This window comes from Oratosquilla oratoria, chromosome 11, assembly GCF_046742065.1.
Source record: "Oratosquilla oratoria isolate Oo_2021 chromosome 11, ASM4674206v1, whole genome shotgun sequence".
Lineage (NCBI taxonomy): Eukaryota > Metazoa > Arthropoda > Malacostraca > Stomatopoda > Squillidae > Oratosquilla > Oratosquilla oratoria.
The window spans coordinates 44,672,676-44,697,675 of NC_134787.1; the positions used below are offsets into that span (position 1 = coordinate 44,672,676).

At 41.8% G+C, this 25,000-nt stretch overlaps 1 protein-coding gene across 19 annotated transcripts in view; it reads right to left on the reverse strand.

Annotated features, from left to right (window-relative positions):
* Window positions 1-25,000, reverse strand: part of LOC143029778 (histone deacetylase 9-like) — a 454,521-nt gene that overhangs the window by 250,186 nt on the left and 179,335 nt on the right. For 2 of the 19 annotated variants that reach the window (XM_076192724.1, XM_076192722.1), the window contains exon 1: window positions 22,368-22,445. The exons of 16 other annotated variants lie outside the window; for them this stretch is intronic. In XM_076192724.1, coding sequence (XP_076048839.1) covers window positions 22,368-22,439 — 72 coding nt within the window. In that variant the 5' untranslated portion in view covers window positions 22,440-22,445. Of the gene's footprint in view, window positions 1-9,365; window positions 9,981-22,367; window positions 22,446-25,000 lie in introns of those variants that run through there. One more of the 19 variants, XM_076192730.1, reaches the window with a different exon arrangement.

Below are 25,000 nucleotides of genomic sequence, written 5' to 3' on the forward strand. Positions count from 1 at the left end.
TCACTATCATCTTTTTTTTCTCTCTTTTTCTTTTTCCTTTGCCGAGGATGTAACGAGTTACCATTTGGGTATATCCTTGTCACATTTTTCTAATACGACAATGCACCGTTTCTTTTACATATACATACACATAGAATCAAAATTAATCTCTCCATTCGAACGACGACCTTTTTTGTTCGGAATCTGATTTCCCCTTCCAGTTCAAATGAATAAAATAGGCTTCAACCAGGAAGAAATACATCGAGTATCACTGAGCTGCAGGTCGGAAGAAGGGAGAGGGGGAGGAGAAGGAAATTGTTCTGGACGCCGTGCATCCCCCCCACCCCACCCCACCCACTCCTTCAAACCCGCAACGTTTCTCAATCTGCAATTTATCCTCATTCATTCCATTCAAAACCAATGAACGCTATGCTTGGTCACGTGGCAGACTAATGACGTCATACGTCGAATCATGATGTCAAATGTCGATAAACAGCGAGATTGTGATCACGATTCATGCATCAAGAGTGCAAAGGAATAATTCAACCCTCTAACAGTTAGATCATGCTTCCTCGATTGAATAAAATCACCTGTCGACAGCCGAAATAAATTTCAGAAAGCGTCGCCACAGTGAATGGATAAAATAGTTCAAAACTCCTTTGATCTGACTGTCTCCAGATGACTTAAATCAGTTTCGAGGGTGGATGAAGTTTGTATGTACATTCAGACATTCGCCAGAATAAGCCAAGGCAGCTTCCACACACTAGGCAATTTTCGCTAGCACGCTACTTGCTTTTACGACCTCGTTTGGGTAGAAACGATATCGGTGACGATCTTTTGTTTATCAAATTTCCACATGTCAAATTACTCTTGCGTCATTCAGTGAGAAGATGAATGACGAATTAAGATCAAGTTAAATTTATACGAATGTTTGACATATTGTTGAGATGTTCTTACAGAAGTCTAGAATATTGTAACCGAAGTTATTTCTACTCAAACGAAATAGCAAAAGCAAGTAGCATGCTAGCCTAATGTGACGCCACCTTTAATCACCCTGAACAGTGCAAATGGTCGCTGGGTTAACTTTACAACTGCCTTGATTCTTCCAACCACTAAGTTATTCAGGGCAAGTGGTAGTCACTGGCAGAAATAAACGAATACATAGATATAATAAAACTACATTCTCACTTGTTTCGGTTATACAGCAACAATGATCTCTTGCCCGTTAGTTATCATCCATAACACTTGTATTCGCCGTAAAGCCCACGACTTGACGTCATCGCCGGTGGTTTTCCATATTTTTCCGGATAACGACAGTGCACAAAGAGCGTTAAGATGATCTCTTCATCACTAATTCCTTAACATGGGGGTCATTCTTCTCCTAAAGGATGTAAATTATTCACCATAATTATGCTATTAGTATTCCAATCAATATTCCTGAACTGTTACTCAAATACGCGTTTCTTCATTATTTAGTCTGTATTGTACAAACACGAACAAGAGAAATAGAGGGAGGAGGGGAGGTTGGTACAAAGATAATATATATATTTTTTTCTATTCTCCCAATATTGTATACCATTTCTTCAAAGGAGGTGTGTGTGTATATGACAGACACGATCACGAAGATTATGATCACCTTATTTCCAAACTATTCTTGATTTGTGTTGTATAACTCCATAACGAAAGTTGTCTGTACATCTGTATACAAAAACATATGTGCTTACATATTCCATACACGCACACCTAATCCACTAATACAATCCACAACACACGCGTATATGTGCGTGCGTGTGTGTGTGTGTGTACATGCGAAACATGATCAAGGTTAATGTATGCATTAATGGCGTTGTGCAAAAGTGAAGGAAACGACAACAGGACAGTGATATTGAGGAAGAGCAATAGAACAAGGACGATAAATAACATAACGTTTGTAGATGATGTATGTTGGTGTGAGGGAAAGAAGGAAAGAGAATCAAACTGAGGTAGCCTCAACGACACCAAATATTTTGATGGGAATGAAATTCTACTACATACCAAAGAATGACAACTACAATTTTAATTCATACGTTCTTCTGTCAACTGAATGAAATTGTCCCAAGTTACCCAGCTCACATATGACTTGCCACCAACTTATGATGTTCTTGTTGGCACCAACACTTCCTGTCCGTTGATTCATCCAAATGACGTCATGTCGTATAATAGGATAAAGTCGTTGGACTAATATTACAGCCGTTACCCAATCCTACGTTAGATAGAGGCGTCCACTACATCCTCAACATTGCGACATACACATAGCCGTCGTCCAGAAAGGCTGGGTATCGAATATATATGTACCCTTACGAACTTTTTCGTTTGACTGTTGTTTATACAACTTGATCCTCCTAAGGACAAGCGATTGTATGCAGCCTCAAACGGGTCATGGTCGATCAAACCCTTAATCTTATTCAGACTTCCCTCCTCAACTGGATAAAAATGGATTATAAACGAGTTTATGAGATTACAGTGACAGTAACTTATACACGCACCAATGAACAGCCATGTCAGATTTAAACATCTGGATTTAGACATTGAAAATAATAATGACAATAATAACAATAACAGAAATAAAAAATAACGACAACAATAATATCAATAATTAATATCGAAGATATTCTTTTCATTTTCTTGCGCCCCGTGGTGTCACAATGATTCATCTGTTCTCCTCGCGGAGGTCAGGAGGTGCAGGGCTCGGTTGATGCCACGATGGTCGCCCTCCCTGTGACTACCATCAACAGGAAAAGGAGGGGAAGGCTCGAGCAAAGGTCATGCGATAGGAAGGTTAGGAGTTGGGAAGGGGGGAGGGGCCGTCACGGGATATATAAATTTAGATATGTAGCTTAACTTGCGCTGAGCATTGGGGGAATTCCATGGTTGCCGTTGTGGGTGATTATAATTATTTATCTATTCTTTAACTTATCTTATTTATTCTTTAACTTATCTTAACCATTACTAGTGTCACTGTTATAAAATCAACATACTATGCCTATAAAATTTATTTGTTTAATTTTTATCACCAATAGTGTATCGTCAATTATCATTATCACTGCCCAATCAAGGGGGCGATTAATTGAGGTTTAAGATGTCCGACATTTCGATGCACAATACAGACTACATTGTCATTACCCAGACAATTTAATTCCTCCACATCTGTGCTGAATGAAACTACCTGGCTTACACACACACACACACACACACACACATATATATATATATGTTTGTGTGTGTGTGTGTGTATGATTCACCTTAATCTTTGGATCACGTGTTGGACTCGTGATCGACAGCTATTTCCCTCACGGAAAAGAGCTCAGAGCTCGTATGACCGATCTATGTGTAATGCTTTAACCTTTGTGTGTGTGTGTGTGTGTGTGTGTGTGTGTGTGTGTGTGTGTGTGTGTGTGTGTGTGTGTGTGTGTGTGTGTGTGCATGGTACGCTACAGCACTGATTGGGTACACACTTGACGCACCAATTAATACTTATGCCTCTGTTTATGCCGCCGCCAGTTTATCTTATTCATCTATTTACAAAAGGTAGCAATGGATTTCCATCATACGTTGCTGGGGGGGGGGGCATGGCAGGGGGACTTTTTGTGGGGAGGGGGGAATGTGAAGGGGGGGAAGGGAAGGAAGACGTTCAATTCATTGTCGAACCTGTTATGCATCGGGAAGGTTGAACAACAAACGACCTTTAAGACGCGGAGGAGGTGGGTGAGGGCAGAGGTGGGCAAAGGTAGACAGACATAGGGTGGGGAGAGGGCGAGAGAATTTGGTCGAAGAGTCGACCCTGAAGTGGGGCCACGAGGTTGATGCTGAGTGAGAGAGGCCGTTACCTATTTTATTTTACTTGGTGGGGGTAGAGAGGATGAAGCTTAGCCCACTGAGGATTAAGCCTGTGTTGAACTAACCCTTTAGTTGACATCCCCACGGAAAAGAGTTTAAGTCGGGTTGGGTTACCAATTTACCTTTTAAAGTGAGAGAGAGAGAGAGAGAGAGAGAGAGAGAGAGAGAGAGAGAGAGAGAGAGAGAGAGAGAGAGAGAGAGAGAGAGAGAGAGAGAGAGAGGGAACATTGATTCTTTGTTGACCTTCTGTCCACAGGGTCCAAAGAAGCAACTGGGTTACACTACTTTCAAAAATTCGAAGACACTGTCTATGTTTGCACGAAACAAAACCCTTTTGCGTCGTCTCATGTCATTTTATCGGGAAAGAACGCTATGAAACGGCATGCAACGTTAGCGTGACACATGACCGTCACACGAAATAAGAAAATTTTATGCGTAATGAAGTTTTACAACTAAGCCAATTACCACGTTGTTATTAATCCCGGGTTTCAAATTAATGTCCATGAACCTTACGTCTTATATATACATACACACATACACGCACGGATAGTTGGCACATTGGCATCATGACTTCTCACGTGGGTTCCGAGATTGCGTTCTAGTCAATACACGGAGGCTTTGCAAGTGGTTGCTGTCTCCCCTGAGCAAGGGTGTGTCTGTGACGTGTGTGTAACGATAGAACATTTGCCACATATTTTAAAACCAAGTTTTCATCCAAGAAGCATCCATCACGAATGTATCACACGACCGAAGATTATGGTAATTCACACACACACACACTTGATTAGAAATAGTAGGCCTTTTAAGACGTCGAGAGGACAAATAGAGAAATACTAAATGTAATGTGAAGCTGTCATGAAATACAGCTTTTCATACAGATGAATAAATACAACAGCTTAGACGGGGATAGAGCCAAAGTTGGAACAATACAAGAACTCAAATCTAAACACGATTACTGGAAATAAGGTAATAAGTTAAACTGGAACCATCAATGAATTTTAAGCTAGGAAGAGTCTGGTTCCATGAGATTTGTTCCTTTCTTGTACACTACCTAAATTTTAATTCACACAAATACACACATTTTTTTTTCTTTTTATTTCAATATTCTCACGACTGTCTTGACACGAGTCAACGGCTCATTGACTGAAAGGAATCAGGAACTATTTTCATCGCCGGGCCGACAGTTCCTGACTTAGCAAACGACAGAATTACTTTTAGGTAGGTCATGACCTCGACCCACCGTTTACCGTGATGTTCATCAATTTCTAAACACTCCCTCTACTCAGACCGAATCTATGTCAAGAGTGAACTGTCCATAGTGGTCCCAGTGTCAAGACATAGGTTAATTCATTAATGACCGAGCAAATGTGTAAAATACAAAAATAATCAAGCTCCTGTATCTGCAGAAATACGATTTATTATTACACTATGACACGCATGAAATGATGCACACACACACACACAGATTTATATATATATATATATATATATATATATATATATATGTACAACACTGAATGGGTCCCAGTGACTAGATATATTTCAATTTCTGCATGTGCCTCCACGGTTCTTCCGATGTTGATGGCTTAGAATTAAAGTGTATTGTGGTTTATATCTATCTATCTATCTATCTATCTATATATATATATATATATGTGTGTGTGTGTGTGTGTGTGTGTGTGTGTGTGTGTGTGTGCGTCCAGTTGCCAACGTGTCCTGCAAAACAAGAACTGTACAGCGAATCGCCCAACATCCCCGCCACCTCCTTAAGGCAACACCCTATACTCTTTCTTCGTCCAAGTTAACGCCACACTATTTAATTCAATTAAGAGCGAGGTCCACGGTTCAGTGACTTTTCCCCCCCAAACATGACCACTTGCCCCTTCTCTCCCTTCATTGTGATTTCTCAATATCCAGGAATGTGCTTTGTTAGATCGAGGATCTACGACACTCCCTTACAAGTATGTGAGCTGGTAACCTCAAACATTTCCACTTGTGTCCTCCCCTTTGCTACAATGTCACTCTTTTACGATCTTATCTAAGTAAACTGTCCACCAGAATTTATTGAGCTGGGGATGGGAAAAGTAAAAGAATAATTCTTTGTTGGGAATAAAACAAATTCCATTGAGGTCCACTTATCAGATGTAAAGTTTAAGAAAAACACTGTCACGCTACTGTCCAACCTTGTATCTTCCAAACATGTGCTACACATGATATTGGTATAAACTTCTGATAAATAATTGTGACTCATTCGTCACACTTCAAAGATTTTATTGTGTCTAGCGTCAGAATTTTATTGGACGTTGCATGATCACATCTTACGACATATGCAATTTGTACCCATCCTGGGCCCCCACGATGAAACAAATAAACAAGGCGAAGTAACCTTTTAAATACATCTCGGGGTGTCTCACACTTCAGATATTCTATCCTGGATACCATCCGACGATTTAACCGAAACTGGGGAGGGGGTGGATTCAGTGGCAATAAGGTCAATTGGGCTCGACGTTCAGGCTGCTAAGAGGTCACAAGTGACGTCATTCGTGTCAGGTGAGGGGGACACTCCTGAACAGTGTCCCATAGTCTACGGAGCGCGCGAGCCCAGGGGGAAGGTAGTGGGTGGGTGGGGTGGGTTAGTAAGACATTTACCTTAATACATATGGAGCTGAACAATAAATTAATACAAACAAGTTTCAAACTTTCCCTATTTCATCTCAAAACGATTGCGTGTGTGTGTGTGTGTGTGTGTGTGTGTGTGTGTGTGTGTGTGTGTGTGTGTGTGTGTGTGTGTGTGTTTGTTTATCTAACTGGAATACACAAGATAGGAGCCGTGCTCGGAGTGTCCTGTATTTTTCAATTACCATCATCAGTTTGTGAGTGCTTCCAATTTGGGTGATACCACTCTGGACACTATTCCAGGAGTTTGTGTGTGTGATTCACCATGTTCATGGATCACGTGTTGGATTCGTGACCGACAGTTATTATCCTCCCGGATGAGGGCTCAGAGCTCGTATGACCGATCTATGGGTAATACTGTGACCTTACACGCACACACACACACAACTCCACGCCCATGAGAGTTGGAGTAACACCCCACATTGGAGCGATACTGAAATTATTTCAGCCCTGGGCGGGATTCGAACCCGGACCGCCGGCAGGCGAGAACTCTAACCACTGCACCACGAGGTTGTGTGTGTGTTAAGAACAATTCGTAGAGGGTTCCTGAGAAATGCATGGAGACAAAAAATATACTAATTGGGGGCATGACAGAAAATAAATAAATAAATGCATAATTAACGAATTTTAGGACATTTTGTAGTTTCCATAGTCTACGGGATACGCACGTTTCGATGCGACGCTGGACTTCGGTTAGCGCCAACTACCAAGTGTGTTTGTAAACCATGAACACCATCTTGATTGGTATGAATCAGTAACTCCTTTGCTAACTACGATGGCGTTACTTAAATATTTGATTTTGAATAACGCTGGACTAATTATTTCTAGAAAAGGAGAATTATTTTTTCTTTATTTTTAAACAATATCACTCTTGATAACAGCGAGCGACGGCCTCAATACAAACAATACAATGCATAGAAATGAATACTTGTGGATCTAGTTAGCAATAGACAAATATTGATTAACCACTTTAATTCACGTACATCGTCCCCAACATCTTTACAAAATAAATCCGTGTTGGAAAAAAAATTCCTACAAGCGTTCGTGACGTCACAGTAGTCAAAACGCCTGTAGCCCAAATCTCTCTTTAACTAAAAAATCCCCCGTTTTTAACGTAAACAAATAACTGCCACCCTGACGCCATACCTTGTCACTGTACGTCACTAAGTTGACGCCATTAATTCCTTCCCTGCTCTTCGATTCTTCCAATATGGTGACACACTTTAAATATTCTATTCTGACAAACGCAGGGTGATTTCATTTCCTCTGGCCTGCACTAGGTCTCGATCCACTCCTCCACCATAACCCTAAATTCCACCACAAACACATTCGTCAAGTATTGACCCCACAACTACATATATAACAAGTGACCCTATGTCTTAATACTTCCTACATTTCCATTCCTACAGACTGACACAAGTTTTTAACATTGGGCAACTGTCGAAAGCGTTATGATCAGCGCGTGGATGCTTTGTAGACACGATTTGAATCTTGTAAATATTCTTGTCAGTGCAGATGTCCTTACTTCACACGAGTATTCCTCCGCCTTCCCAAGCGTTAAGGGTAACTTCACGACCACTAACTTCAGAGTTAATTTTGGATAACAACAAACAATTTCATTCATGAAGTAACCTTCCTCATAACGGAGTTAAACGCGTCGCAAACTGATTCAATGTTAAGAGGACCACAATAGAAATAAGTTTAATATGCTTTATTATGTTATCCTCGCAATTCTATACATTGCATTTTTATATCTGTATATTTTATTGCCAGTAAACCCAATTCAACCCAACCCTCAGGCTTAAATGAGTTCCATGTGCGAACTCGCCACCAAGATACAGTTGAGGATGTACATGCCATTTTTTTTATGGTCCACATTAACACTCACATACAATCGTGAACTTTGCTACACTGACCCATTAATCACATTACTATAATTTTGTTATGGCCAAAATAAGACGATTTTATTTAACTTTGAGGAAAAAATACATATACATATATATACATATATCATGCACAGTGTCTAAAATATCAAACTTAGAATAACGTGCTTTAGTCGATATGACGTGTATTTGTCGAACAGGCAAAGTCGTCGTCGACAACCTCCACGGGTCTGTAGTCCCTTTCAGAAACCTGCCGGTGTGCTTGGTTCCTTCTTAGGTACGTCAAAATATTTTTATTCGGCGGAGAACAACACTGTGTCACCTACCAAGGCTCTATTCTAACCTACAGCAGACGATCTTAATCAGCTTAAGAGGAACCCTGGATCTAACTTAATATAGTTTGTTCACCTTTAAACCCTACATACAGTTTTTGTTAGAAGACATATGAATTCATTCAGCTTAAAATGGTCCACCGAGCACCACTGAAGAACTGAATGTGTCAGACTAAAGCATATGTTCAACATATAGATTTTGTCTCGGTGATACGTTTCACTGGTTTTTGCATTCTCTACTACCAAGAGAATTTCATTCAGTCGACTTTGATCCGGTTGATCGGGGTAAGACAAGATAAAATCTTCCAGCAGTACTAGATGTTGACCTAACCTCAGTGGTAGATTTTGTACAACTCAAAAGTGAATGCCAGACTACTTAGTTTCATAGCCTGGCAAGAATTTACATTTTAATTCACGAGGGATCAGTACAGAGCTTTGTAAAAATAAAGTCCCTGTCATTGTAAAATATTCCTTGTTTGGCCTTGCAAACACAATAAGAATGAAATAGCATAAGATTAATAAAATAATAGTAGCCATACTAAAAATGATAATAATAATTAAAATAATAATGATGATAATACTATCAAGAAACGTCTGTACTTAAGACGACGTTACGTACCTCTACAAGTGCAACCGGAGTTCACATTCCACTGTGTCGTGCGACACTCGCTCGGCCTCTCTCCAGATCTGTGTTTACAGACGTGGTTTCTCTCCGAATCGTGGGGGTTTTTGTTTTACATTTCGCACTTCTATCGTTTGACACACGAGGCGGTGATAGTAGCTTGAGATGAAGGCTACAGACACACATACACACACGGCGAACAGACACTGACACCATCCACTTCCTCCACCGCCACCACCACTGCCACCCTCGACTACAACCACCAAGGCACCGATCTTCTCCACACTTCGTCAGGCACCTTCCTCTCAGAATCAGTACTGAGATAGAACCGTGGTGTGTGTGTGTGTGTGTGTGTGTGTGTGTGTGCACTCGCGCGTGCAAGTGTGTAAGCGCGCGTGCGTGCGTGTATTTAGTGGGAGAGGTCGCCTTGCAGAAGGGAAACTTCACATAACAATACACCGGGGGGATGGATTTAATATCAAGCACAGGTGCAACGAACAATTTGTTTAGTAGGTCAGTTACGCTTGTGCCTACAGGACTAGATCAAATCTGGCCTCGGGGTCCCGTGATCGCTAGGGGCTCTGCTTTGCCGTGCCGCCGGACACTGGCGGAGGAGGGGCTCACTGCTCACATGTATGATACATCCCCGTTCTCCCAACCCCCTCTCCCTCCCCACTTGCATCCGCCACCTTACCGCCTTTACGCACTCATCTTATATTGCCAACAACCACCAGATGCTCATCCCGCGCTTATTTTTCCCGCCCATCCGTTAGATATTACGTTCTCTGCCCACTTCGTAAAGGAAGTTTACCATTCTCTTGTGCCGTCTGATCTACGCCTAGGGAGTGGGCGGATACCACACCCACTGAGAAAATAAAGGATAATTACGATGTGTTCCAGGAAATAACCGCATCCTGACGTCGACCAATGGCAGCACGGGTTCTGCCAAGGCTCTTTGCAGCGGTGCCACGGTTTCGGCTCTACCCCCCTCCACCCCCAACCCTCCTACCCTTTAGGCAAAGCCGTAGAAAAATCCTCCAGGTTTCGAGGCCCAGTAAATCAGTAATATGCGTTCTCCTCTTTGTCTTCCTCCTCATACAGAGACACGCCCCTGCCCCAAGCACATCCGAAGACACAAGGGAATCCCGCAGAGACACGTCCCCCCACCTCCCCCACCTCGGGTTGTGCCAGCGTGACCGGGCGGGGACATGATCTTCGCACTCGTTGTACATCTGGCAACGGGATTCACCTCCACGGAGTTGCTATTATGGGATGGGATCGGACAATGTAAACAAACCTAAGAGAGCTACACATAACATTATTCCGAATCTCCTGTCCCTACACAATATTGTGTATGTGTGTGTGAGAGAGTGTGTGTAAGTGTGTGCGTGTGTGTATGTTTGTGAGTGTGTGCGTGTACCATCCCGTTGAAATGCAAACCCCGACCGCCACCCAAGTCGCTCCCTCCACCTCCAACTCCTCTTCAATCCCCCAACAAGCACACCAGGCAGGCTCTTAGCCTGCCTCAGGACAACTGCAGCAAAACAAATCCCAGACTATGAGATGGAAAACAGGATATTTTGCACTCCACCCAGAGGTTCCTTTCTGAACACATCCTCCCTTCTCCCATTCCACCAAACCATGAAGCATAACAGTCCCCCTATCCTCTCCTATATCCCCCCACACAACAAACCAGCTCGTTCCAACCATGCAGCGCAGGCCCGGGTGAGCCGACAGAACGCTACGGGGCGGGGAGTGAGGGTGGGGAGAAGGGGGAGAGGAAGAGGGAGGAGGGGAGGCTCACGTCTGCCTCTGCACAAGACAGCCAGCGCCGTTATTGATTGAAAGCGCTACCTTGACCTTCAACCGCCCCAAGTCATCAAGTTGAGGCACTGATTGCTAACAAAACGGAATGTGCCACATATTCGCAGAAGACAGAATAAACGCGAAAGGCAGCAAGAGACTGGCAGGGAAAAGTCATCGAACACCACCTGTGAATACAACTCCCGCCATTCTGCTGAACGAACCCACAGGCTTGGCTGACGCCCTCGACTAAGCGAGCCCTCTTGAACCAGTGCAGCAGTAATGTACTAGCAATCGCGCGCTAGTTAATACCGCTCTATGCACAACACCCAAGTCCAAAACAAAAACCTTAGACCAGCTATGAGGTTAATAATAACGAGACCCACCATTTCCGAAGTTTGGTAACGAATTATCGCGCCATGCACTCAAGACCGACCACACGTGTGTGCCTTGCTCCTCCTACGAAAAGTCGCATTCCCGAAGAGCACGAGGACAAAGGCGAATGAAACCTTCTAGATTGCTGCAAGTGTCCTTCTCACATACCTGAAGACATGCAAACCAACGGCACCGCCGTGTGTAATCAATAAAAAAAAAAGTAATTATTTGTGTGGCAACGGCGCGCCCGGGTGCCAGAGGTACGAGAAGGGACAAGGTCACCACAGCTAAAAATAGACACGTTAGGCCTACACGGGTTTCCTGCGTGTTATCATAACACAGATGAATTTATTAATAGATTTGGTCTCGATACGGAATACCTGCATACATGCCCGTCAGACTGTTCAACGTACGACCATCCATGTTCCTTTATAACACCTCGTCTCCTTACATGTCTAAGCATCCACAATACAACCGTGTATGTACTTTCATTTGGGTAGACACGTCATATACGCCAAATGTACACATTGCTGTATATATATATATATATATATGTATATATATATATATATATATATATATGTGTGTGTGTGTGTGTGTGTGTGTGTGTGTGTGTGTGTGTGTGTGTGTGTGTGTGTGTGTGTGTGTGTGTAGTAACACACCAACTAGCTTTGTCCACCTGGGAATTTCCGGGCAGAAACATGATTGTCAGCCACTCTCCCCGGCCGTTTTTATCCACTGTATTCGAATGAAAATGTGACTTCACTGGTTTATCATACAACACATATATATTCCATATTCGTGTGAATTTGTCACAAATTTTGTAAACAAATACACACGTGTTATATATCCGTAACTGTTAAACGATATATCCAAATGTAAAAGTTCGTAACTGTCTGTTGGTCAATTATCCTTTAACCCAGTGCTTTACAACACGAACGCGATTAAACTAGTCTTGGTTTTTATATCAAAGGTAATTTCATCTACAAATTCGCACCATTCTTTGAACCAACTCTTGAGGCAGCCAGACACGAATCAACAAGTTTTTCTGGCCTCTAGAATTATACAAGAGCAAGCCAAGTAAAGGTGATTCCTACACTTTTAAAGACTAAAACTAATTTTACATCGTTTTCCAACCAACACGAGGAGAACGTAGGAAGACAAGGCCCTGCCTGGGCACATCCACACAAACCAAAGATGACTGGTCTATCAACGGAAGTATAAACAGTGTTTTAAGTAAAAAAAGATAGAACATAACATTATTAGTAAAACACCCAACTACTAGAATTTTAGTTTAGGTGTGTGTGTGTTTGTGTGTGTGTATATATATATATATATATATAATATATATATATATATATATATATATATATATATATATATATATATATATATACATATATATATATATACATATATATATATATATATATATATGCAAGCAATCACATCACCGTGATACGAAAATGCAAAATAACCACAGAATGGAAACTTGAAGACAGTAAGTACTTTCGTATACATCCTGAAGGTGTAATATACGAAAGTATTTGCTGTCTACAAATTTCCCTTCTGTCGTTATTTTGCACACACACACACACACACACACACACACACACATATATATATATATATATATATATATATATGTGTGTGTGTGTGTGTGTGTGTGTGTGTGTGTGTGTGTGTGTGTGTGTGTGTATACATATTGTTAAATCATACTGGTCTGTGAACAATATATCATATAATGACTGAGTCTATCATAGCTTTGCAATAAGAAACAGGATTATCTAAGTTTTACAAAAGGAATTATCTATGTTTTAAGAGGAATATTTGCTTTAGAATAGTAATCGTAATATCAACAGTAAGTTTATGAAATATCCATTGACTGATTTTTTCTTTTTCTTTATTGAGATGGTCAACTTTGAGAATGTATCTTTCTTTAAGATAACTTTTATTTGTTCCTTCCCGAAACAATATTAAAATATAAACATTTTTATAACACTAACGAATCACGGGTACGTGTGTTCACTTATGCAAAGTAGACCACTTGGAAGAAGAAACTAACGAAGCAGAGCGCTTTCATATATTACATCTTACGAAAGCGCTTTGCTTCATTAGTTTCTTTTTCCAAGTGGTCTATTTTGCATATACTCATATATATATATATATATATATATATGTATATATATATATATATTTATATATATATATATATATATATATATATATATATATAAGCACGCATGCACTTGCATACTAAAATGCTGTCTTGGATAACGTCAGCCAATTCTATTCAGCTTCAGAAAAAGCGCCTTTAGCTAAGTCTTACCCCTGAACACACTTCACGTTTCTATCCATTCTCTTTACAAGACTACACCACCTCACCAAAATCCTTTTCATAATTTCTTCTAGGTGCATATATATATATATTTTTTTTTTGCTAGATTTTACTCCGCCCCCCAACTTTCAATTATTCTTTATTCACTCTATTAGTATTTTTTTCTTTAGTAAAAATTATGTGTTGTTTCCATGACGCGCCCAACTACAATAAATAAATAAATAAATGAAATAATTGATGAATAAATAAAATAATAAAAATATTATGGGGCTACTCTCATTTTCTCCCTCTCCTCCATTTTTACTAATTCCTAGTTTTCTTACTTTCAGGATCTAATGCTTCATTTTCTTCTCCATATCTCTCTTAGTGGCTACATCCACTCCTAAATATCTAAAGAGCTCTTGATTCTACCAAACCTCCCAGTCACTTCGCATGGACTACTAGGACCCTCACTTCATTTTTATCCCTTCAATCTACTTTTCTCATATTTCTTATATATAAATATATATATATATATATATATATATATATATATATATATATATATATATATATATATATTGGTTTCTGCAGTTTCTTTAGAATGCCTCTCATCAACACCGCATCATCTGTAAATTTCAAGTGGGTTGCCCTTATCTTTCTTTCCTCTCTCCTCTAAACACTGTCCCGGTATGTATGATAGAAACTTTCATTTCATCAGCTCATGTACATATCAATCATCCATTGTGAAATACTCTTTCTCACACACACACACACACATATTGTGCATGCATATACACTGTCCCGGTATGTATGATAGAACCTTTCATTTCATCAACTCATGTACATACCAATCATCCATTGTGAAATACACTCTGTCTCACACCCACACCCACATATTGTACATGCATATACCAAAGCATTCTGATACAGTCTAGGGGGGTCAGGGTGTCCACTCAGCGTAACAAGAGAAAGCTACTCAGGCAGTCAAGATCAGTGGTCAAGCGGGCAGGTAGGAGGGCAGGGATGCTTGGCGGTTGGGCAAGAAAGGATAGGATACCGATAAGCAGATAGGAGGCGAGATAGGTTGTGTGAGTGTTGAGGGGGAGGGGGGCGAGTTTATGCTGATGCAACCCCCCACCTCCATCACCCGCTGACTAGGAACCGGACCTTCACCTGACGTCCCATTGTCCAGTCGGAGAGAGGGTCTGCCCATACTTCTGTGTCCTCGAGGTTATGAAATAAAATGACCAGAGTCCGTGAACCAAGCATCCCTACCTCCTCTAGTTTTCACAGAAACCTTTCACCTCTGAAGGGTCCCTCATTATTTCATTTTTGGTTTTCGCCGACAGACTATTTAGCTTTAAGAAACCCACTGAACTAAACTGGTAGGTGCCATGACAAACGATCACATTAGGCAAGCGGTTAACTTGATTCCCTTTTTTATCCAAGGAGTGCCAACGAGGCGCTGAAACGACCTTCGTTAGCCAGAATAAAAGGGGACAGAAGACATCTTCACGGCGAAGAGGAACTAATTTGAGTGTCGAGGTCGTAGGGTTTACCCCCTTTCACTTCTTGGCGCCGCCTAAAGGAATAAAGGAGCCCGGGGTAGGTGATCGAAATAAACATTGGAAAAGGCCTTTGTATGTCGAACACCAGGCTCACAGTGAGCGTCTTAACCCGCTCAGTTCGATGAGCCCCACATCGGCCGAATAAACTCTGCTGACGGTGCAACAATTTCCCAAAGGGTATCACAGTGTCGAAGCGAAGTGTGGTTGGACGTAGTGGTAGTACGTGAGTAGAGAACAGTTATGATGGCTGACGAACTGAGCCCCTGACGGGGGCTGAATGCATTTGTAAAAACAAGATAACGCGAATTATATTTACCGCGTATTTTATTTTACACGACACCAAAAATACAGTGCAACGGGTTGCCATGTAAATGAAGATGTGGGGGTAAACCAGCGTTGGTTGTCGAGCCCTGCTGTGGAGGTGCTGTGTCTTGCTGCATTCCTTCTGATCCTGCGGGTTGGGGGGGGGGGCAGGACTCTTCTCCTGCAAGGAGCTAAGAGATTCTTTTTTAATGAGGAAACAAATGGCTGTTGCATGGGTGCCTTGGCTGGCTTCCCCCTTATAAGAGGGAATAAGTCTTTTGTTATATATGTACACAAACAATACAAGCATTAAAGGTATTAGTAGTAAAACAACGCCAGTAGTAGTTCCAGCAGTACAGTAACAGAGGAGCACACATACATGCACAAACGTATGAATAGACGCGTACTGCACCAACATAGGCATTTCGTGGAGGCCACTCCACAAGTCGGCTGCAAGCAAGACCGTTCGCCTGCCTTATCACTTCCATTCTGACAGACTACCGCTAACCCCAGGGCCTTTGTTCTTCAAAACCAAATGATTGCGTGACTAGCCTCCCTTCCCAGGCCATGGAATTCTAGGCTTACAAACACAACCACACGTGTGTGTGCGTGTGTGTGTGTGTGTGTGTGTGATTCACCATTGCCTTGGATCACGTGTTGGACTTGTGATCGACAGTTTTTACCCTCCCAGAAGAGAGCTCCGAGCTCATATATGACCGATCTATGGGTAATGCTATGATCTTACACACACACACAAACTCCCCGCCCACGAGTTGGAGTAACGACTCGCATCGCAGCGATACTGAAATTATTTCAGCGTTAGGCGGGATTCGAACTCGGACCGCTGTAGCAGCGGTTGCAATTTTCTTGTTTATTTCTCTCTTTTTTCGCATCCGACCTAGTTATGGACCAAAAGGTCTCCTGTCGGCATGCTCCTCTTTTGTAATCCTTTTTTGTTTTTTGTACCCGAGAGTTCAGCTTATGACTGGTCCGATCTATGGGTAATATTGTGACCTTACACAGCCACAAATACAACTTGCCTACCAAAATGTGCCAGCTTGCAGTGTTGTGATTTTTTTTCAGACCTAAACTAACTCAGACCAAAAAGATTGGGGTCGAGCGCAGTACCACTACACCATCAACCTGTGTGTGTGTGTGTGTGTTTTCACCTTGGTCTTTGGATCACGTGCTGGACTCGTGATCGTCAGCTATTTCCCTCCTGGAAGAGAACTCAGAGCTCGTATGACCGATCTATGGGTAATGCTGTGACCTTACACGCACACACACACCCAACTCCCCGCCCACGAGTTGGAGTAACGACTCGAAGCGCATCGACACTGAAATTATTTCAGCCCTGGGCAGGATTCGAAACCGGACCGCCGTAGTGACCGTCGGGGACTCTACCAACCTCGCCACCAAATGTGTGTGTGTGTGTGTGTGTGTGTGTGTGTGTGTGTGTGTGTGTGTGTGTGTGTGTGTGTGTGTGTGTACTTTTCACGAAAAAAGCTCGTGGAGTCCCATCTCCTTGTCTCCAACAATCAAACCTGAGTTTATGTTTCTGACTGGATTCCTTTTAGGCTATTCTACAAGTTTATGCTCTTGTACAGAGTGGTTCTCTCTCTCTCTCTCTCTCTCTCTCTCTCTCTCTCTCTCTCTCCCAAGACTTCGTGCCTCTCGTCCTAAATCAAGAATTCTTGTGTGTCAATTTCGTTCTCTCCTTTCAGCGATCGTGCAGCAATCCTGGGAGCCATTTGGTCGCTGTTAAGGTTGCTCATTCCTTTTGGTGACAACCCCCACAGTAACAGCAGCTTCTAACATTTTCCTGAAACCACACGTACCCTTTTTGAACATTCTTAATGTCAGCTATATATCCTTTCCCCTATGTAATACGTGAAAAAGTAAAAAAAAATTCCGCGTTGTAAATGTGTAAGTAGTGAAGGAGTATATTGAACAGCCAATATAGTAAATGGAAGCAGGATCAGAGGAGGGATTAAGTAAGTTAGTGACAGAGTTTGAGAAGGTGTGTGAAAGAAGGAAGCTGAAGATAAATGTGGGCAAAAGTAAGGTGATGAGATGTACGAGGAGAAAAAGTGACAGCAGACTGGAAGTGAGCATTAAGGGAGAGAGACTGGAGGAAGTGGATAGTTTAGATACTTGGGTGCAAATGTGGCAGGAAAGGGAGGAGTGGGGGTGGAGGTAGAATGTAGATTGAGAGAAGCGAGTAAATGCCTTGGTGGATTAAAAAGTGTAATGAGAAATAGAAATCTGGGAATGGATGCTAAGAGGAGGTTATATGGAGTGAGTGTGCCGACAGCACTGTATGGGGCAGAAACAAGCAACATATGAGAGGAAGAAAGGAGTTTGAATGTGTTTGAGATTAAATGTCTGAGAAGTATGATAGGGGTTACTAGTCTGGATAGAATGAGAAATGAGGAAGTGAGGAGGAGAACAGGGGTGGAAAGTGAGTTAGGAGATAGGGTTGATGAAAGAGTATTAGGATGGTTTGGGCACATGGAAAGAATGAGTGAAGAAAGATTAGAAAAAGAGGAGTGGAAGGCTGAGGTGGAAGAAGTGAATATGAGGGGCGTCCTAGGATGAGATGGATGGATGGTGTAAAGAGGCAGTACGAAAGAGAGGAATGTCTGTTGAGGAAGGACGGGAGAGGACAGAAGATAGGGGTGAATGGAGAAAGGTTGTGCATGGATGATGTTGTGATGCATGAGGGGGAGTGGGTGGGGGATGGGGGGTGAGGATGTATGTATGAGAAATAATTTGACGCAGCCCGAAGAGATTTCTCCCCGTCTTCTTTTCTGCATGAGGGGACGGAGAGGGGGGGGGTCGCCGAATTAATGAAGCAGCCTTGCTGTGGATGTGCTGTGTCTTGCGACACTGCTTCTGACCCAGGGCAGTGGACATGATGCAGGGATGACCCGTCATCCAGGAGGTGCCAAGATGAGAGGGAGGGAGGCGGGTGGAGGAGAGTGGAGTATGTAGTGGATGGAATGGGTGGGGGTGGTTTCTGTCTTTCTTTTTGGCTACCCCCCGTGTAATGGGTAAAATGCCTTTGTACGCGTAACCCGTGTTAAATTCTACTTCAATAACCCCTTCCCGTACTCCTTCACTTTGGTTACCTCAAGGCTGTTTTATTCATGTAAATGGCGAAATATACATGTATATATATATATAAAAGTACAGCATTTTGTTAAGCTCTATACATCCACTCTTACACATTTATAGTCAAAAATGTAATCCTCATGCTCTACAGTCTAAATACAAGAGCGCAAGTGGAAATTACTTTATATATTTATATAATTCCTAACCACTTTAAATCAACTCCAACCACAACCGGAGTTACACACAAAGCTAGACGACTGCCGTTTAATCCAGATTATCACTGACTTGCTCTACTAAGGTCAGTCATGTGATGCAGTAACGACCAACATGTTGATAACAGTGAATAGCTATATACACCCATTTTCAATTTGTGACCATCTAAAAAATAATAAAATAAAATAATGAAAAATTACCATGACCTTGACCTTTCAAAATAACCAAAGGTCAAAGGTCAGCAATGCCCAATGAAAAGTCACGTGCGAATACCTCCCTGTTGAAATATTTAAACATGAAACTACAACTGTTTTTAACTAGACTAAGTTACTCTGTACATATGTGGCCGAGTAAATGATTTTTCAAATTCATTGAAGATTAGAAGTTATGCGAAAACCCATAAGCAACTTCCTACAATCTGGCAAGTAAAATCTACTTGCAACTTAGAATTAGGTCCACAACATGACTGAGAATTCCAACTTTCAATGTGTATATTTCAAATTATTTTTCAATATTGTAAAGAACAGGGTTAAAAGTAACAAAAAGGATGCACATAATTTCACTCTTAAACTAAATCTGACAATGTCTTTGGGAAGTCATGCAACTTCTCAAATTACTACTTAAGAATTATAATTATAAAAAGTTCGGTGATTTTACATTTGTCATTTTAATATTTTCCATAGTTTAATGGATCTATATCAAGTCCACCGTACACCTTTGCCGTAAAATTCAAGTCAATCAACCTAACCCATCCCAAAATAATGTTGCCCACAAACAAAGAAAAACAAAGAAGTAAAATTTGCCGCGGGAGGTAATGTTGACGATGTCTTTCCCACCACAAAATATGGTGCTCCCCATCTGGCAATTCACCCGGGAGGGATCCAATCGTTTTCTGTAACAAATACCAAACCCCGCGCATTGCGCGCAACCGTCCACACGGTGACGTAATTGAAATTACATGTGTTCTTTTTCTCATAAATTCGAGACAATTTTACTTACCTGAGGAGGCAAAGCAAAACATAAACTGTTCTCTGTCCACTGAATTCTCCTCTCAGTCTCAAACAAACCCATCAACTCAATGAAATCATCTGGTGCTTGCCAGCACACAATTTCTACAGTGACCGCCACCGTATTGAACGCGTGAGGTGTCAGTGGTCGACCGTTTCCGCTTCGGATGAGGCCGACCAAGACGAAAATTTTGTAAACGACTCGCTCAACAGTCATAAAACTTCCTTAATCAATCTTCACAACTGGTGCAGAAGCGTATCACTGTGTTTTATCCACACCCTTTTTTTAACCACCTTAAAGCTTTAAGTAAGTGTTAAGATCCTGCTGCCGACTCAAGTCCAAATGATTCGATTTAGCCAAGGGAGTCGGGGACCGACAAGACCAAATTGTCCCAAATTTGCCCTGGGAGATATCAAATTCGTCCAATCTTACAGGGAGAGGGAGAGGGGAAGAGAGAGTATCGACATTACATCATAGTGCTATGCTATTTATTTAACTGTATGGGAGCCATCTCCCTGCAGTCCGTATGTCTTCAAAAATCAACACCTTCACTTCACCTCTATCAGCAGGTGCAGCCCCACGTGGATGACACTCGGTTCCCGGACTGAGCCACAGGGCATCCATCAACTTAACCCCTATATTCTTCATCGCTTCCAATTTGATGAGACAACCGACTACTCTCTTCCTACTACTATAAACTAGCGACACAGAATCTGTTGCATACGAGGTTATTCCATTCACCGACTATACGAAGAAAATTTGTCAACATACGTCCTGCCAACTAGAAACTATTGTTACACGTCTGGTCAAAATTCAACGTGGAAATATTTTCAATTCTCATGTTATCGAATAGTTTTAAAAATCCTGTTGAACTATATCAGGATTTTGTGTGTAAGTGGAGGTGGAGGATTGACTTATTTTGGGTGGCTTTCAAACGATGTGTCAATTTCTTGACTCGCCGCTCTATCCAATTAGTCTTTAGTGAGATTCCAGGTATCTTGCGGTTACAAAACATTGAAAATGTGGACAGATCTATGATTTATGTCATTAGTTGATGGTGTCTACACTTTTAAAGACAAAATATTATTTTATCAGCACTAGAATCATATTTCCTTTCCCTGGGGCACAAAAATAAACAAATAAATAAAATTATATAAAGAAACAAATAGAAAAGTTTCAAGTTGTTAGTGATAATTACACCATGTTTTCACTTTCCAGTTTTTCATAATATGTTGCAGTCGTGTAACCTAAGTGCATGATGACTAAGCTCACCAGGCTTACTTCATTAGTCGAGTTCAGACCAGAGTTCGAGTTCGTCCAAGTTTTGAACATCCAGCTCAATCGAGTTATTTGGCATATCTTAGGATCTCCAGCATATATATGTATGTATATATATATATACATAAATATATATATATATATATATATATATATATGTACAACACTGAATGGGTCCCAGTGAATAGAGATACATTTTTATCAACCACAATGCACTTTAATTCTAATCCATCAATATCGGGAGACCCGTGGAGGCTAACATGCAGAAATTGAAACGTGGCACGGCCAAGGACTCGAACCCGGCTAGCACGTGACAAGTGCTGTAGTGACTTAACCGATTGCTCCATCAAGGTGAGATGTCACGACAGAACTTGTCACGTGCTAGCCGAGTTCGAGTCTTTGGCCGTACCACGTTTCAGTTGCTCCATGCTAGCCTCCACGGATCTCCCGATACTGATGACTTAGAATTAAAGTGCATTGTGGTTGATAGAAATCTGTGTATATATATATATATATATATATATATATATATATATATATATATACACACACACATTTTGTATAAAAGATGACGTATGACACACATGCTTATACACTTACGGTTCGACGGCGCAGTGGTGCTGTTCTCGATCGCTAATTCAATAATCCGTATTTGATTCCCGCCCAGAGTTGAAAAAACAAAATATCGCTCCACTGCGAGCCGACACTCCAACTCTGGTGGGCAAGGAGTTGCGTGCGTGCCTGTGTGTATGTGTGTTTGTGTATGTGTGTGGGCGTGTGTGTATGTGCGTGCGCGTGTCTGTGAGGTCACAGCATTACCCACCGATCGGGCTACATACGCCCTGAGCTCTCAGCCCCTATGTACTAGGCTATTGGTGCCACGTAGTCAACGTTTGCTGCTGGATTGGAACATGTGCCCCCGTCATAACGAAAATGGCTGAAAACAAAACAGACACACAAGCACACACACACACACACAATCTCAATATATTTATATATACACATATACATACGTACACACGTGCAAATTCTGGTATGTGGAGCGTTAATCAAGTAGAGCTGGAAGTCGACCAAACTCATTGTAGACATATCTCGTACCTGCAAAGAGAAAGACAATTTCGTTTATGTTCATTTATATATGTATATAGTTCGAGAATGATTACGCAAGTTTATAAATTTCACATAGATTTATGTCACATAAAAAAAATTAGCGTAATTTAAAGGAAACTAAAAGTTCAAAGTATTTACAGCTGAATCGCATGTACACGACGCGCGCAAACAGGGGGACAAGGGACCGATAGATAAATTGAGAGAGAGAGAGAGGGGGGGGGGAGGGGATGGGGAGGAAATGAAAATAACAGCTTTAGAAAGGTTTTCCAAAGACTGAAAAAAACGATCAAGTCTTAAACGACTTTCGTGGAGACGCCAAAGATCAATTCGTTCGCAAACACCACCCCTATATGACTTTATTCTGGCTACCACCAGACGATTTCATTCAGTTAAATCAATCCTGCCATTGGACCAAAAATATAATATTTCTATTTATAATCCCGCTTTCTTTCTTTAGGTTTAAATATTTATAGCTCAACGGCCAACGGACGGAAACTTTCAACGGTTTTTCGAGAACACATCGACAATCTAATCACAATGACCGGGGAGAGAGAGAGAGAGAGAGAGAGAGAGAGGGAGAGGAAGGGAGAGAGAGAGAGAAAGAGAAAAACTGTCCCCCCATGACTACAGGTCGTTCCGCTACATAAAGACATCTGATCGAAATATACATGTAAATATATAACTATATAAAGAAAAGAATCCTTGTTAACATATGTGAACAGGGACTAGCGAAAATGAAAATAATAATAATAATAATAATAATAATAATAATAATTATTATTAATAACTATTATTATAATAACAACATAAGTATTATAATAATGACAACATAACTACTACTACTACTAAGAACCCTTATCCTATGCACTTGAATCAAAATAGCTTCAACGATGATACGGACTTGACTTGAGAAATACAACACGTGAAACTGAACATGTACATGTTTCAAGACAAGAAATTTTCCCGTCAACCAAGAATTCCACAGAAACATTTACCCACCGATTAGCACCGAATGCTATTTTTGTACGACGGAGAGCACGAGGTTGTCGCAAGACTTTTGACTGTAACTGTACATGACGTTCGTTCGGAATAACACTATTGTGGGTGGAGAGATAACACGGGCACTATTTCAGGCACTGGCGGCTCAGATAGACCACTCCCTGCTGCCACAACGCGTACGTAGTCGGTCTTCAGTCCCATCGCCCCTCAGTCGTGTGAGCGTCGACAGCGACGAGCGAGGTTAGCAGGGACCCCGACTGAAGAGGCGAGAAGTTGAAACGACTTGTGGTGGTTGGTGGAAGTTGTTCTGGTCGTTGTAGAAATGGAGGGGGTTGGAAAAGGACGAGAAGAAAGTGGAAAACGACGAGGGGTTGAAAGAGGGGTAATTGAAGGTTCGAGGAAAAGATGACGGGGTGAGAGGAGGAGGAGGAAGAGATGGAAGGAGGATGGTGAGAAGGCAGGGTGGTAGAGTAGTGAGTGGCGGTGAGAGGAGAAACAGATGGATAGGAAGGGAGGAGGAGAGGAAAATGTTGCGGTTGAGAGGAGAAGGAGAGAGAAGGATGACAGGAAGGGAGGAGGGGGTAAGAGAAGAAGGGAAGGGAAGGCACGAAAGGACATACAGTATATTTGGAGGCGAAGAGGCCATGGCAGGGGTTGTCTTCGTAGCAGGAGCGATGGTGTTGGAAGGAATGTTGTTGGTAATGGTAGCCTTGTTAGTGGTTTCTGTAGTGGTGGCGTTGGTAGTAGTAGTAGTAGTAGTGCTTTCTGTTGTGGTACAGGTACTACAGGAGATTCCGATCATTACACGAATGAGGCAATACCAAAGGGGGTAGGACACTGAGGCTGTGTTGAACAAGGTGTTGAACAAGAGAGGCTTAGGCACCTTAACTTACACTCTCTGGAAAGACGCAGAGTGCGGGTTGATCCAATAGAGGTGTTCAAGTGAATCAAAGGCTTTAACAAGGGTGATACAAACAAGGTCATCATATTAATTTAAATCAGTAGGGCAGGACTCGCAGTAATGGTTATAAACTGGACAAATTTAGATTTAAGAAGGAAATAGGCAAGGATTGGTTTACTAATAGGATGGTTGACGAATGGAATAAACTTAGTAACCATGTAGTAAGCGCTGAAACTATCAGTTGTTTTAAGAAACGATTAGACAACTTTATGGATGGGGATGACAGGTGGTGATGGATATGGAGCTGCCTAGTGTATGCCTTATTGTCTCTTGCAGTCTTCTTCATTCTTATGTTCTTATGTGTGGGCGAAGGGGAAGGGAGTACAGGGAGCACAGTGGTGTTGAGATTGGTTCTGTTGGTAGTGAACGGTAGGACAGAAGATGGCAGCGGTAGTGATAGTTACTCGCAGCCTTTGGGGAATCCCTTGGCCTGGTTGTGTGTTCTCTGCTGCCCCAAACCCATGGCCTGCCAATAAAAGCTATCAGTCTAGTTCTTGTGTCAGGGTAGTGCATGCATCAGGAAAGAATGTGCGTGTACGCTGGGTGTATGTGTACGTGTGAGTGAGTGTATGTGTTTGTG